The sequence below is a fragment of the Mytilus trossulus genome, chromosome 5, assembly GCF_036588685.1.
Source record: "Mytilus trossulus isolate FHL-02 chromosome 5, PNRI_Mtr1.1.1.hap1, whole genome shotgun sequence".
Classification (NCBI taxonomy): Eukaryota; Metazoa; Mollusca; class Bivalvia; order Mytilida; family Mytilidae; genus Mytilus; species Mytilus trossulus.
The window spans coordinates 32,365,490-32,379,642 of record NC_086377.1 but is presented as its reverse complement, the minus strand read 5'-3'; the positions used below and the strand labels follow the sequence as shown (position 1 = coordinate 32,379,642).

Here is a 14,153-nt window from a genome sequence, read left to right as displayed (position 1 = left end):
TTAATACAATAAAATTAACGGGTCTTTCATACCTATTGAATGTTATATTGTTAAAAAAAAATCAAATTAACTAAAATATTTAAGTATTAATCTCAAGTAAATAATTATTTCGTAATTATATTCTAAATAATATTGTCACACATAAAATCAAATGTCCTTTCCTCGTATGTCCCTGATAGCCTAATATTATTCTGTGAATACATAAAAAATACAAAAGTCGTGAATATATATGGTCTGGCCTAATTTGTATACCAACACATTATAACATATTTATGGCCACTGATAATTTTTCATTGGTTACTAGATCAACAACATGGTCAAAATGTTCTGGTCTATCATAAAATATACATATTTAGTTAAAACGCTGATCGCACTAAGATCTACCTGAAAGTTAGCATTGTAGTATGATGACTGGTAATACTATGGTTACTGTTTCATTCATAATTGCAATTGCAGTGCAGGGGGTTGCTAGTCTGCATCTGAGCCAGGTAAGACATCAAAATATGGTATTCAATCTAAAGCTAAAGCTTTCACATAATATAGATATAAATTATAATCGAAGTTCTATTGGTGCAACGTTCAAAAGACATAATTCTAATTCAAAACAAAATTCAAAATAGTTGGTTTAATTTGTGAAATAAGGAAATATGGTATGATTGGTATGAGGCAATTATCTTCGAAAGTTCAATTAAAGTCCATATCATCAATTATAGACACAATGTACGGGCTTCAACATTGAGAAAAACCTACACCCTATTGTCGGTTAGTAAATACTAAACCTGAAAAATGTTTAACAGTTTCAGTCAGAAAACTAACAGACTAAAATATAACAAACCAATTTATGAAACACAAAGATGACTGACATGAATCAAACCATTGAACTACAGGCTAATCATTCATAGTATACTTAACTTGTATTGAAAAACATTGAAATTGAATGCTCGATAAGAATGAAATTATGTTGCATGTCTAAATTATCTAAATAGTTACACAATTATAACCAAATGTAGGTTAAATCCACCATACTCTAAGTGAGGAAATGCCAAGTTAGGAAAATGGCAGGCGTTTTCCATTCATATGACGCATTGTAGCTTTAGATTTTGCTACTTTATTAGAGGCATTCTTTTTTCATTTTTAATTTTCCTAGAAATTTGACATTTTTGCTGTTTAATTTTTTTTTTATTTGCAAAATGATATATTATTAAAGGGTATTGCTTTCTTATCCTTTTGATACAGCTTAATTTGTAAATATTAATTTTTCAAGTAACTGAATTTTGAAAAATACAATAATAAAGATTCCTTGACATAAAGATTGTATCATCTATATAGCCTTATGTAATGTGAATATCGGTAAAGTATTGCTGTTCATAAGGATCAACTTACTACTGGATATATAACTCATGTAGGTGCTATTAACTAGGAAGTAGAACATGAAGTTTTCAGACGTCTAAATGCTTAATACATTAAATAGATTAAAATAGGTTATTTTAAAATTTTGTTATGCCACTCAACTTATTCAAACAGAAGACTCATTTACGAAGTTAGTTTATGGTAAAAACGCTGTTTAGTTAGCTTAACTTCAGTTAGTAAGTTTGGTATTGATAAGTTTTCATGCGAGAACATGGCTTTATTGTTGCACATCTCAAAATTTGGTAAGTACTAAAACCAGTTGAAACATTACACAAAGTCAAATTTATTAATACATTTATTGAAATATTGTATCTACGAATAATTTACCACTATCACTAATTACAATAATCATTATACTCATAAATGAATGAACATTCACCGAGTAAGAATCTTTTGTTTGAAGTATCATTTAACTACAAAATGTTAACATCTAAACCCGTTCTGTGCGATAAACAATATAATTTCGGTATTGGTTTTCTGAATTTGTCTTTAAATGCATAATAAAAAATACAACAATCATCATCACAGTAAGAGAAAGACACCTTCTTATTGGACATTATCTGACTACAGATATTTGATATATGTCTTTCATTAAAAGTAATTATGTATTTGATATTGAGCACGTGGTGCCGGCATTCTGTTTGCCATTACAATTTTGGTTTAAAATTGGAGATCTTAGAATATTTTTGATCCAATATGTGTATCCAAATTTTGTTTCTAATTAACAATCTGTTTGTATTTGATTTATAAACAATTTTTAATATTGATGCATTGTTTTACCTAATAGAGATATGGCTGTTCTGTTGAAGGGTCCTTGTTTATTCGGAAATGAATATATAAATCTGATATTTACAGTTGTTGTCGTTTGTTTATGTAATTTATACGTGTTTCTCGTTTTTTCATTATATATTGATTAGACCTTTGGTTTTCCCGCTTAAATGGTTTGAAACTAGTAATTTTGGAGCTCTTTATAGCTTGTTGTTTCGGTCGAGCCAAGGCCCTGTGTTGTAGGCCGTAACTTGACCTATGATGGTTTACTATCATAACTTCTTATTTGGATGGAGAGTTGTCTCATTGGCACTCATACCACATATTCCTATATCTATATAACACTTTGTAAATTGTGTGTCCAAACGGCTTATGTAGAATTCTGTCATCACAAACCTTTAAATCAAAACATTAAATAGCTATTACAATTATACAAAGACAGCAGCCAATTTAACAAAGATTAATCTGTAGGAGTTCGAACATTACAATAGTCACGAGCGTTGCATGTAGATCTTCATTTTTTGGTGAACCTGAGACACACCGGGTGCTTTGTTTGGTCAGTTGTGTTCATTACTTAGTTTTGTTATTTTTCTTTCTTTTTTGTTTGCGTTGTCCACATTTTTTCGACTTATGAGTTTGAATGTCCTCTTGGTATATTTCGCACCGCTTTTCCTTTTCGTAATGTTTTATTTATAAGCGATGAAAGTGAGATTTACATGTTCTTAATCATACCGATGGAAAAACACTGACTTCTGATTTAGTGGAGTCGATACCAGTGGGTAGTTAACAAGTAACGATATTGACCAAATGCTAGAAAATCAAAGTAACGTTTTTTTTTCAATATTTTGTGATATAATTTTGAAACATTGAATATTGCTAGAGAAAACAAGACTCTTGTTAATTTGTTTTCATTGGATCATCCAAGATCACCTTCGATTTAAGTGGATTCTTGTTTATTTGGAAAGTAAAAAGGTGGTGCATCTTTGCAAATCAGAAAACTCTTTACCAAGGATAACATAGAAGTTATTCGTTGTTTTCAAATATTTTATGTTCTATGTTTCAAAATTATATCCTTGTTATTCTCGTCATATTGTGTTTCTTGTCGTATCGTCATCAGTATTATCAATACATTTATATTCCTTTTTTAATCTTCCAGTCTTTTTGTAGCAGTTGATACTGTTTAGTAATAAATAAACTTTATCCTTTGATGCGAGTAAACAGAATATCCACAAAGCTGAAATATTATCAGCAATATTACTATGGAAACTGTTGATGTCTGCTTTATACCTATACATAATTGTATATTATTACAAATTGTGACTGGAAAATTGTCTCATTTGCACTCATACCACACCTTCTTATATCTAAACTATGTTTAGAAAAATTATAATGTCAACAGATTTATATATCTTCTTTAATACTTTAGCTAGAAGTATGTCAATTCAATTCATGATTGTCTGTCCAGCATGTGCAGTGCTTTTTTCTGCAGAAAAAAAACTATTTTCCCTGAAAAATGTTACATATTCGCCTCCAATTTTGTTACATTAAATGACCGGTTAATATACTCTTGTAGGATTTACAACAGCTTAATTTGAAGTTATTATCAAAATATTTTTTCATATGCAAAAACGTTGGGATATTAAGATAATTTCGAAAGTTAATAATTATAAGTTATCGACTATACGGTATGGCTTTTTTATTGTTACATGACGTGCAAGTGCTTTAACTTGCTATAATTAACTTAATTTTGAACTTAGTCGTCTTATTAGCAACCATACCATATACTTTATTTTTTATATTGTATATGAGCCTTTTCAATGTTTTCATTCATTGGGTAATTTGATACTGGGAGTGTATACAATCTGTTCCGATATATATGTTCTGTATATGAGCCTTTTCAATGTTTTCATTTATTGGGTAATTTGATACTGGGAGTCGACTCAGGCTCTTAAACATCATGTCTTAAACTTTTGTCTTAAAACTGATAGGTACAGAAAACTAAACTGTTGATATTAAATGTTGTTTTCTTCATTATCAACATCACCTTTCAATCTTTAAATGGATGTATTAGTATTCTGACTTAAAAATCGTATTTATAAAAATAACAATTCATATCTTACATGTCTAAAACGAAGAACCTAAATAAGAAAATATCATGTTTAAAATGTAATTTAAATGATGTATACAATCTGTTTCGATATATGTGTGATGCCTATTCAATATGCATCACACATATATCGAAACAGATTGTATGCATCATTTAAATTACATTTTTAACATGATATTTTCTTATTTCGGTTCTTCGTTTTATTATTGGTGAGAGAAGAGTTTTACTTATGTGTTGTATGGAGACTAATGACCAAAAAAAAATTCAGAAACGTATAGCATCAACTGTGGGAAATAAAGACACAACGTTGGCATTAAAATAAAATGATTTGATTTCCGTGTTAACAACACATGTTACTAGGTAAAACTCTCATATGTTACCTTCGTTGTCAAATTTTTCTACTTGATGTAAATATAGATATACTTTGAGAGCATAAAACGGTCGCATCAGAACAGTTAAAGCTGCTTAATTTGTTACATATTTTAATTATTATCCACCAGCAGCGGTACAATTCCTGTGTTAAAATATGTAACTTCCATGTTTGATAAAATTTAATCTGGAACAGTGCTTGGGAGGCAAGAAAAATTGTTTATGTCATTGGATGTTTGAGAGTTAGATAAAAGGTTCAATATTTCTTTTTATTTTCAATAATAAATATTTGATGGTATTGTTTTTCTTTCATGGGTGGGTTATGAGAGCTTATGCTATTGAGTTAATCAATACATCACCCAAATTCACGTATTTTCTTAGTCATGAAACAGTTTTCGTCATAGATACTGACATAGTCATAACATTGACATGCAGATATCATTGTATTGGAATTTATATTTATAAGATATATGGAAATATTATACAGCGATGTCTTACTTATATATATATATATATATATATTCGTTTTAATATCTAAGTTTGACCAGTGCTGTCCGTAAATTAGACTAATGTTTTATGACAAGGTACTGACCATTATGTCCAGACATGCTTTAATGTACTCACATCAGTACAAAATGTATGGAATCTGAAAAATGACATTTTCAAATTCACCAAAAATCGAAAATGATAATGTCCAGTACTTTTCAAAAGTAAAAGGGATGAAATATTACAAGTCTTCTTTTTCAAATGTGTTTTCATACATTTAGTACTTGTCATATAGTTGTTTTTATAATTTCAATACAATTTCTAATCAAATGGTTTTTATTCGAGCCAATTTTTTTTTAAATGTCTGCAGTTTCTAAAAATGTATTGTCGTAAATTTTCTGATATTTTTTTATTTAGAGACGAAAATTGAAGACATGAAAGTAAAATAGGTTATTTAGAAGTCATTATTTATATATAAAGATATTGAAATTAAATGTCCATTTTCATACATAGCCATATACAATTCTTCATTTTCAAGGCTAAGTATGAAAATAGAAATTTAGACATTTTATTTCAATATCGATATATGAATAGTTACTTCTAAATAAATTATTTCACATTCATGTCATCAAAATCGGAGTTGAAATAAGTCTTCGTTTATTATCTGTGCATGCTAAAACCGGGGGAAACACAGCAAGTATAAGAGGAAAACAAAGAGATAACAGGACCATATGAGTGCAACAAAAATAATCGCCAACATAAATGGAAACAAACTGAGGAGCACGACTTCCGATTATGTCTATATGTAAAAACAGGAAAGAGAACACAATATAAAGACATGTTTAAACACTTACATTTTACTCGTGTTTATAATAAACATCATGCATAAAATCACTTAAGTTAAGAAATTTAGTACAAATGTTTCGTTAGACAATGCATCCGTTCGGAAAAAGTCTTAACTATGGGTACATTTCTATCCAACCAAAATTTGGTAAACGTTGTGTGCCGTATGTTATCGTTTACTAAACGCTACAAGATTAGAAACAAATACATCGTTTAATCAGTGTTCACTGACCCTGTTTAAACTTTCAATAATACATGCACATGGTATTGGTAAACAGACTTAATACAAATGATTAAAAAAATACAGCGTATAATCAGGCTCAAGTTAGACACATGTAGCCTTTGTACTCACAGATGATGAACGACAAACTGTAGACGCATTCATAGTGAGTGCATAGATAGTCAAGATTTAAGTGGATTTTGCAAACGTATGTTAGAAACAAATGATCAAAACATGTGCGCTCTTAGCCGTTTGCATCGTTTGTGTTAGAAAGAAATACACTCTTATGTAGCTTTTTTTATTATGCATACGGGACCAGTTACTTATATAAAATAGAGGTTAATTGATAAGGAAACCATTATAATAATACAAACAACACTGGTCAGAGGGTCAGACAGTTAACGTTTAAATGACATATCTTTCAGTAATTTACCGGGATTCAAGGTTTCATTATTAATACCTGTATGTATAAATTGATGGTTTTATCCACATTTTTATTATTTGTCGTGCAAATATGTTGATTATTAATGTCTGCCGTGACTTATATTATCGAAAATTATAACTGGCGATGTATAGTGTTCACACTTGTATTTAACGTGAAATGGGGAAGTGTAAAGGAATACGACATTTATGCAATATTTATCGTATTCGTCTTTTTTTTTTTTAATAAATTCACACACAGAAAGAAGGACTGCGTGAGAGAAACACATTCTGTTTTATTATGAGAAATGTATTTTTTCCGTTAAATTTACTATAAGATGAGTTGAGAGAGCAAATAGATGAAGTTTTTTTTAAAGAAACAAAAAAAAGAAGAAGAGTCAAACGCTATTATACCAAGCATTCAGCTGATTGCAAATAAATTCATCATAGATACCAGGACTAACTAAGTTTAGTATATACGCCAGGACGCGCGTTTCGTCTACTAAAGACTCATCAGTGACGCTCGAATCCAATAAAGTTTAAAATGCCAAATAAAGTACGAAGTTGAAGAGCATTGAGAACCAAAATTCCTAAAAGTTTTGCCAAATACAGCTAAGTTAATCTATGCCTGAGTTAGAAAATCCTTAGTATTTAAAAAAAATTCAAATATTTGTAAACAGTACATTTATAAATATAACCATATCAATGACAATTCATGTTAGCACAAAAAGTGCTTACTACTGGGCAATAGAGACAAACATGCAGTATGCATACTTAAGTGCAAGGTCTTCTCTTTTTCGATTATTATAACGCTTTCGACTATTCAGATTCAGTATAACAATCTTTCAAAATACAGAAAAAGTATGTACAAAAAAGTGTATAAGGCCGAAAAGACAAAAAGTAGCACTAAATTCGGCAAGGAATTAGATAAAGAAGATATATGTTCGTTATTTTGGAATATTGGTTTTTTTTTTGCAAAGCAAATATTAATAACTCAATCAGAGTAATAAGTTTTTACACATTGGTACCCATATTCTCTTGGAATTAGAACATGACTTGGTTTACATAATGATAATAGAACGTCATATTAGGATCAATGGTATCAATAACTTAAGAGACGTGTGTGCTTTTTATTTTTTTAACAAAGATGTTCTGACGAATAACCGTGTTTGTTAAATTCTTACAAAATTTTCTCTCTGCTACAAGAATTATGTTTGGCAACGATTATGCTCTATATATGACGCATGCTAATATGTAATCAGTTACATGGTGTGTTAGTTACCTTATACGATATATTAAGCTCGAATACCCATATGGAGTTCACTGACCCTATTTATATCGTATTAGGTCACTAGTACACCGTGTAGCGAAAGTTTCCTACCGACTATCTTCACATGTGGTATTTTTACTAGCAGCTTATCAAATTTAAGTTATCAAGTTTTCAATACTTAGTAGTAAGATTCTACTTCCATTTGTCTATACAGAAAACAAATGCCAACAAAAACATCTGCTTAGCTTTAAATTTATATTATGAATTTATTTCAATCGTTCATTACAAATGTCAATTTCTTCGTCTGTTAAATCCTTTCAGATTCCTTTTTTGTTTGGAAATAAAAGTAACTCCGTTATGCCATCAACTTGTTTCTTTAATTATGTTTACTGAACTTATTTCAACCTTTATTATCAATTTCCTCGTCTGTTGAATCCTTTCAGATTTTTCCTCAACACCAAGTTGTTTTTATAAAGGGCTGTGGCATCTCTTTTTGTTTTGCAAGGCAAGCAACTCCTTACTAATATAAAAAAGAAGATGTGGTATGATTGCCAATGAGACAACTATTCACAAAAGACCAAAATGACACAAACATTAACAATTATAGGTCAACGTACGGCCTTCAACAATGAGCAAAGCCCATACTGCATAGTATTACAGTCAGCTATGAAAGGCCCCGACAAGACAATGTAAAACAATTCAAAAGAGAAAACTAACGGCCTTATTTATTTTAAAAAAATGAACCCAATATGGTAACTAACCGTATATGTTTAGGACACCCTATATAAAATATACATAGTCACCACGTGTATTCCTTAAACCAATCAAATCTATATAAATCTATAGGAGGTAAGATAAATTTATTTAAGAATCGTGAAGGTGTTAAAGAATCTTTATAATTTCAGAAGACTGATAAACTTATAAAAAAAAGTAAAAACAACAAGATATCAAAATCCGAGGAAAATTCAAAACGGAAAGTCCCTATTCAAATGTCAAAATCAAAAGCACCTCACACGAATTGATAAAAACTCTCATATTCCTGACTTGGTAAGGGCATTTTCTTATGTGGAAAATTGTGGATTCAACTGGTTGTATAGCTAGATAAACCTCTCACTTGTATGATAGTCGCATCAAATCAATTATATTGACAACAATGTGTGAACAAAACAAAGAAATAATAGATAAAACGGATGTTAGGAGTAGAAGTCCAACAAAGCAGATTCATTAAAAACAGAAAATGACCAGTACTTTTTTTTTTCAAAAATAGAATATAAAATATTACTTGCCTTTTTTTCTAACTTCTTAAATATATCATAAGCAATGGTATCTTACAAGGTTTTATAAGCGGTGAATTACAAAGAATTTTCGATAAATTTTGTTAGCAAGTTCGTGTTCGGATTAGCCGTACACCAATTATGGTATGTATGAATTGTTCGTCGCATTTTTTGAAATTCCAAACTAAAGTTTTTTAGATGTTTAAACTCAACTTGCCAGTGATTATGCTTTAACATGTGATGCATGTTTAAACCAATTACTGGCCATGTTTTCTTTCATTGAATACTAAAGATAAATATCACATAATTCAATTTGTTTTCTCCGTTACCCGTATGATTTACTCTGAATTTTACAACATTTACCAAAGATGTACTTAGCGTCTTTCGTAGGAATCACTTATTGCAGTTAATATATATAATCATTTCCTTGTTATAAAATGTCATTCTTAAGAATAATGATACTAAAACATTTACCAAAGATGTACTCAGCGTCTTTCGTGTGAATCACTTATTGCAGTTAATATATAATTATATCTGTGTATTATATTATTTCCTTGTTATAAAGTGTCATTCTTAAGAATAATGATAATAAAATCATGCAATCATTGGTAATTTATTCAAGTTTATTTCTGTCTACAAACAATATAAATTGGAAATACCTTCATTAATGTCACAATGTATGAATGAAACCTAGTAACACTGTTTAATATCTCTATTACATTGTATAATAGTGAGTTTATTAGTTACATAGTGTGTTAGTGACCTAATATGATATATACAGGGTCAGTAAATTCCATATGGGGTGAGAGCGGAGCTCGAACCCCATATGGAATTTACTTACCCTGTATATATCATATTAGGTCACTAGCACACTATGTAACGAATTTATCTTTCCGACTATCTTTATTTGTTGAATTTAGACTCAATTTGTCTTATTTGCCATCATAACACATCTTCTTATTTCTGTATTAAAGTGTTCAATTTCAAGAACTTTCTTCAACAGTTCTTCACTAAAAAACTAATGTAAACGATAAATATCTATTATCAATAACCTTATATAAAAATATTTAACAGAACTTTCAATATTTTTAAATAATCAAACAGTGTCTAAGTCGTAAATCCACTACTGACTGTGTATTGAAATAAGCCCCGCCTCCCTACTAACCTAATATTGAATATACATGGTCTCCACGAGGTCGCTTTTAACCAATCATATTCCTAGAAATGTATAGGAGGTAAGATAAATATTTGTGTCGGTCAACAGACTTCATTAATACAAGGAGGCGTAGGAAACAGCAACCAAATAACACAAAGGCTTAACTAAAGTGAATGGAACATGAAAACAACAATGTCATTTTAAGATGCTTCTTGTATGAATCGTTTGTGTGGTTGGAACACAAAATCAAATACTAAGACAATCCAGAATAAAGTTTTGAAAGAAATATGTTGTTTTACCCGTATGACACAATTGCCACTAGCCAAACACCAATGTATCTAATATTTAATATTTAATTTGAAATAAATGTAGGTTATAATTCTTATCATTGTTGAATTATTAACATTGCTTTGATTTCTAATATAACCAGTAAAAAATTATATATTTTTTTTATTTACTGTGGATTCATTATTATTCATTGGAAACCAATTTTCGTGGATTTCGTGGTAACAGTTGAACCACGAAAATAAATGTTCAACGAATGACAAATTTTCTTATGGCTTGTATGCAGCCTTCGGCTAAACCACAAAATCAAATATCCACGAACATGTAAGTTTTCCACAATCCACGAAAATTGGTTCCCACGAAAATAAATGAATCCACAGTAGTAGGAACTATTTTTTTAAACGGAATGATGAGTAACCTTATTAGGGTCCAAGTCAATATTGTTTTATTTTCGGTTTTAATCGCAGCTTGGTTATTTTCCCCAAAAGATCCCAGTAAAATTAATAGAATTACAAGTACCCAAGATTACGAAAAAATAAGTTTGGCAAAAATCGAAAAAAGAACAAAAAATGGAAAAATAATAATTAAAAAGAAGGTATACAGCACTATCTATTTGGTTTAAATGCTGAATATATATAAACTAGTCAATGTAGAATAGATTGGGGAAATGAATTGTACAAAATGTACCTATTATAGAAATGTAGTGCAAACGTGTCTTCCGGAATATTGATGACCTTATTTGGCAGACGCTCATTAATAAACGTCTAATAAGTGACATGGAAATTATTACCATCTCTGTACACTTGACACATTTATCCACATTTACAATGCTCTAAATTGGCAATAATGAGTTTATATGTTATATCTATCTAATAAATTGAATTTGATCTTCGTTCTAAGCATATTAAATATGTTGCAGGATGTCGTATTGTGTCTTATAAACAATTCTCCTGACATTTGAAAAATGCAGAAAAACGCATAAAAACTTACCTCAAATTCATAAAATCTTTCGATGAATTAAAATGAAATGAATTCATATAACACGATTCATTGAAATAAATAGCTATTTTATAACAAATGTTTATAATCACAAAAATAAATTGAGATTAAAACTAAAGTCCGAAAGTAAAAATTCAAAGTAAAAAAAATAAATAAAACACTCAAAGGATAATTCGAAAATGAAACTCCCTTATTAAAGGGCCAAATCAAAAAATATGAGAATGAATGAAAACTCGTAACACTGTATTACATCTCTTTTGCATTAGTGACTTATACTTTTGTCGGTCAAAATACTTTATGAAAAGAGAGAGGTCAAACAAACGGATAACAACTGTCCGTTTTCCTGATTTGGTACTGGGTAGGAGACAAATAAGGTCTGGAAACTGCACTGTCCATGCTAATTTTAGCATTGTCTTATCTAATTATTCAATCTAGACGTAAAGGACAAGAAATACAAACACATGCCTCAATAATACATATTCCTAGACACTACACTAAATCAATAAGTAATCATTGTCTGAATACAATATTTTAAATAGTTATTGAAGATTCACTGGGTCTTTTTTCAGGTTGGCAGTCATGATAGTAGAGGTCAGAAAAACACACAGAAGTCTCTTTTCACGAGAAATGAAAATTTGAATTCCCAAAGGACCAGTCAGTCACATGGCACTTCCGGTTTTACAAATTCGAACTCGAGATCATCACATGGCACTTCTGGTTTTACAAATTCGAACACGAGATCACCACATGGCACGTCTTCAGCCATACGACAACGTGGAAATGGTAAACCAAAGGGCAGCAGAGTCAACATAAGATTTAATAACGAACCTGACAGAATGGGAAGAGGAAATAATAATTTAAATAACAATAACAACAATAACATAAACAATAATATCAACAATAATATCAATATGAATGATAACTTTCGTCAGCTACAATCAATGCCAAATCCGCAATTCAACGCACTTCCTTCCAGCCGACAATCACCTCAGCATCAAACAATGCAAAATCCACAGTTTAATACACTTCCTTCTAGCAGACAATCGCCTATTACTTATTCTGTAAGAGAACTTATGCATCAACAGTTACTTACCAGACAAATTTTGATAGGATTGATTAAAAAACAACTTTTTGATACCAATGGACGTTATGTGCAAGATCCTGCTGCAAGGGGAGCTAATTTCGTCGATCCAAGAGAAATACTAAGACCGCAGCAAAATTTTCCAAATTTCGGAGGTAATAATAAGCAACAATTACCCGGTACATTGACAATTCAATCAACAGGTGCTATAAGTGTTAGAGAGGTTCAAAGTCCAAACGGGGAAACAAAAATTATAATTGATGCAACAAGCAAAAATAACAAATCTACAAAACCACCACCGCCTCTAGAAGAAATAGAAGCTCCGTGATAGGAGGAAGTTATACACAAATATATTTCCGAGATGTCGTAAAAGATATTCTCTCACTTATTCTACAAGTAGATTTCTTGTTCAGCAGAGGCGGTTGCAAGTTTCGCGAGCAGTACACATTCTGAAAGTAGGCATAACATCTCGTCCTATTTATCGCGAAGAGAAGGATTGCAGCTCATTCCGTCGTCTGAGTCTGTTTACAGTGTTTTGTATTTTTTGTTTACAATACGCTATAAGAGTTCAGTGTTGTTTTTTTGTTGTTGTTTGTTTTGGTTTTGTTAACAATAGGCTCGACGCTTTCAGTATTGTGTGTTGTTTTACACCATGCTGTAAGATTTTAGTTTGTAGTGTAGTTAATTTTAGTAAACCGAATTAATTCAGCGTTTTGTGTAATTGGTTAACACTACGTTGAATGATTTCAGTATTTCATCTTTCTTTGATGTATTTTTATATACTGATATATGATGTATGTATTATATTTGTTATCCACTTTTGTTATTATAGGCAAAACAAATAAAACATATTAAGTTATTTTATTATTTTTGCTTTGTGTTAACATAATAGTTCCACGATTTATTTGTAACAATAAAGAGTGTTTATGTTTTACAAACGTGAATCTATAAAACAAACAGAAGTGGTGTGAGTGTCAACGAGACAATTTGTCAAATAAGTGGAAAAATCAAACTATGCGAGAAAGCAATAGCGTATAGTCGGCTGTAAAATGCGCCGACGTAAACTAAAAAGAAAGATCCATTAAGAAGAGAAAACTTACAGCCTAATTCATAACAAAACAATCTATGAAGAAAAATAACCACACCAACAAAATAGATCTCTGAGTGTACCATGTTTGTGGAACGAGCAACCTGCTTATTGGTGTTTTTCGTTGTTACTAGAATAGAAAGACATGTTAAAAGTAAACATATACTATACTGAAATATAAGTAATAGAAAAAAAATGAATGCGGAATGATCATTTGACAAATACTATAGTAATAATACCCCTTCCCATATTCACATTTATGTCCCAAGTAAGCAACATCTTGAATGGCTGTCTTATGAAATATCTTAAATGTTTTGTTTTTATATATATATATATATTTCAAGCTCGTGGTTCTTTTGTTGATTGTTTGCAAGTCTT

The 14,153-nt window shown here is 30.2% G+C and overlaps 1 protein-coding gene across 1 annotated transcript; it reads left to right on the top strand.

Moving 5' to 3' along the window:
• The first annotated feature begins 362 nt into the window (after positions 1-362).
• On the top strand, positions 363-13,500 carry LOC134719583 (GATA zinc finger domain-containing protein 14-like). Its single transcript, XM_063582578.1, has 2 exons — positions 363-488; positions 12,177-13,500. The coding sequence occupies exons 1-2, from the start codon at positions 405-407 to the stop codon at positions 13,014-13,016; spliced, it is 924 nt and encodes a 307-aa protein (XP_063438648.1). The 5' UTR covers positions 363-404; the 3' UTR covers positions 13,017-13,500.
• Positions 13,501-14,153: the final 653 nt, after the last annotated feature.

Coding starts and splice junctions, on each gene's coding strand:
- LOC134719583 (XM_063582578.1), top strand. CDS start 405: ATGATGACTGGTAATACTATGGTTACTGTTTCATTCATAATTGCAATT. Junction 489..12,176: donor CTAGTCTGCATCTGAGCCAG/GTAAGACATCAA, acceptor GTCTTTTTTCAG/GTTGGCAGTCATGATAGTAG.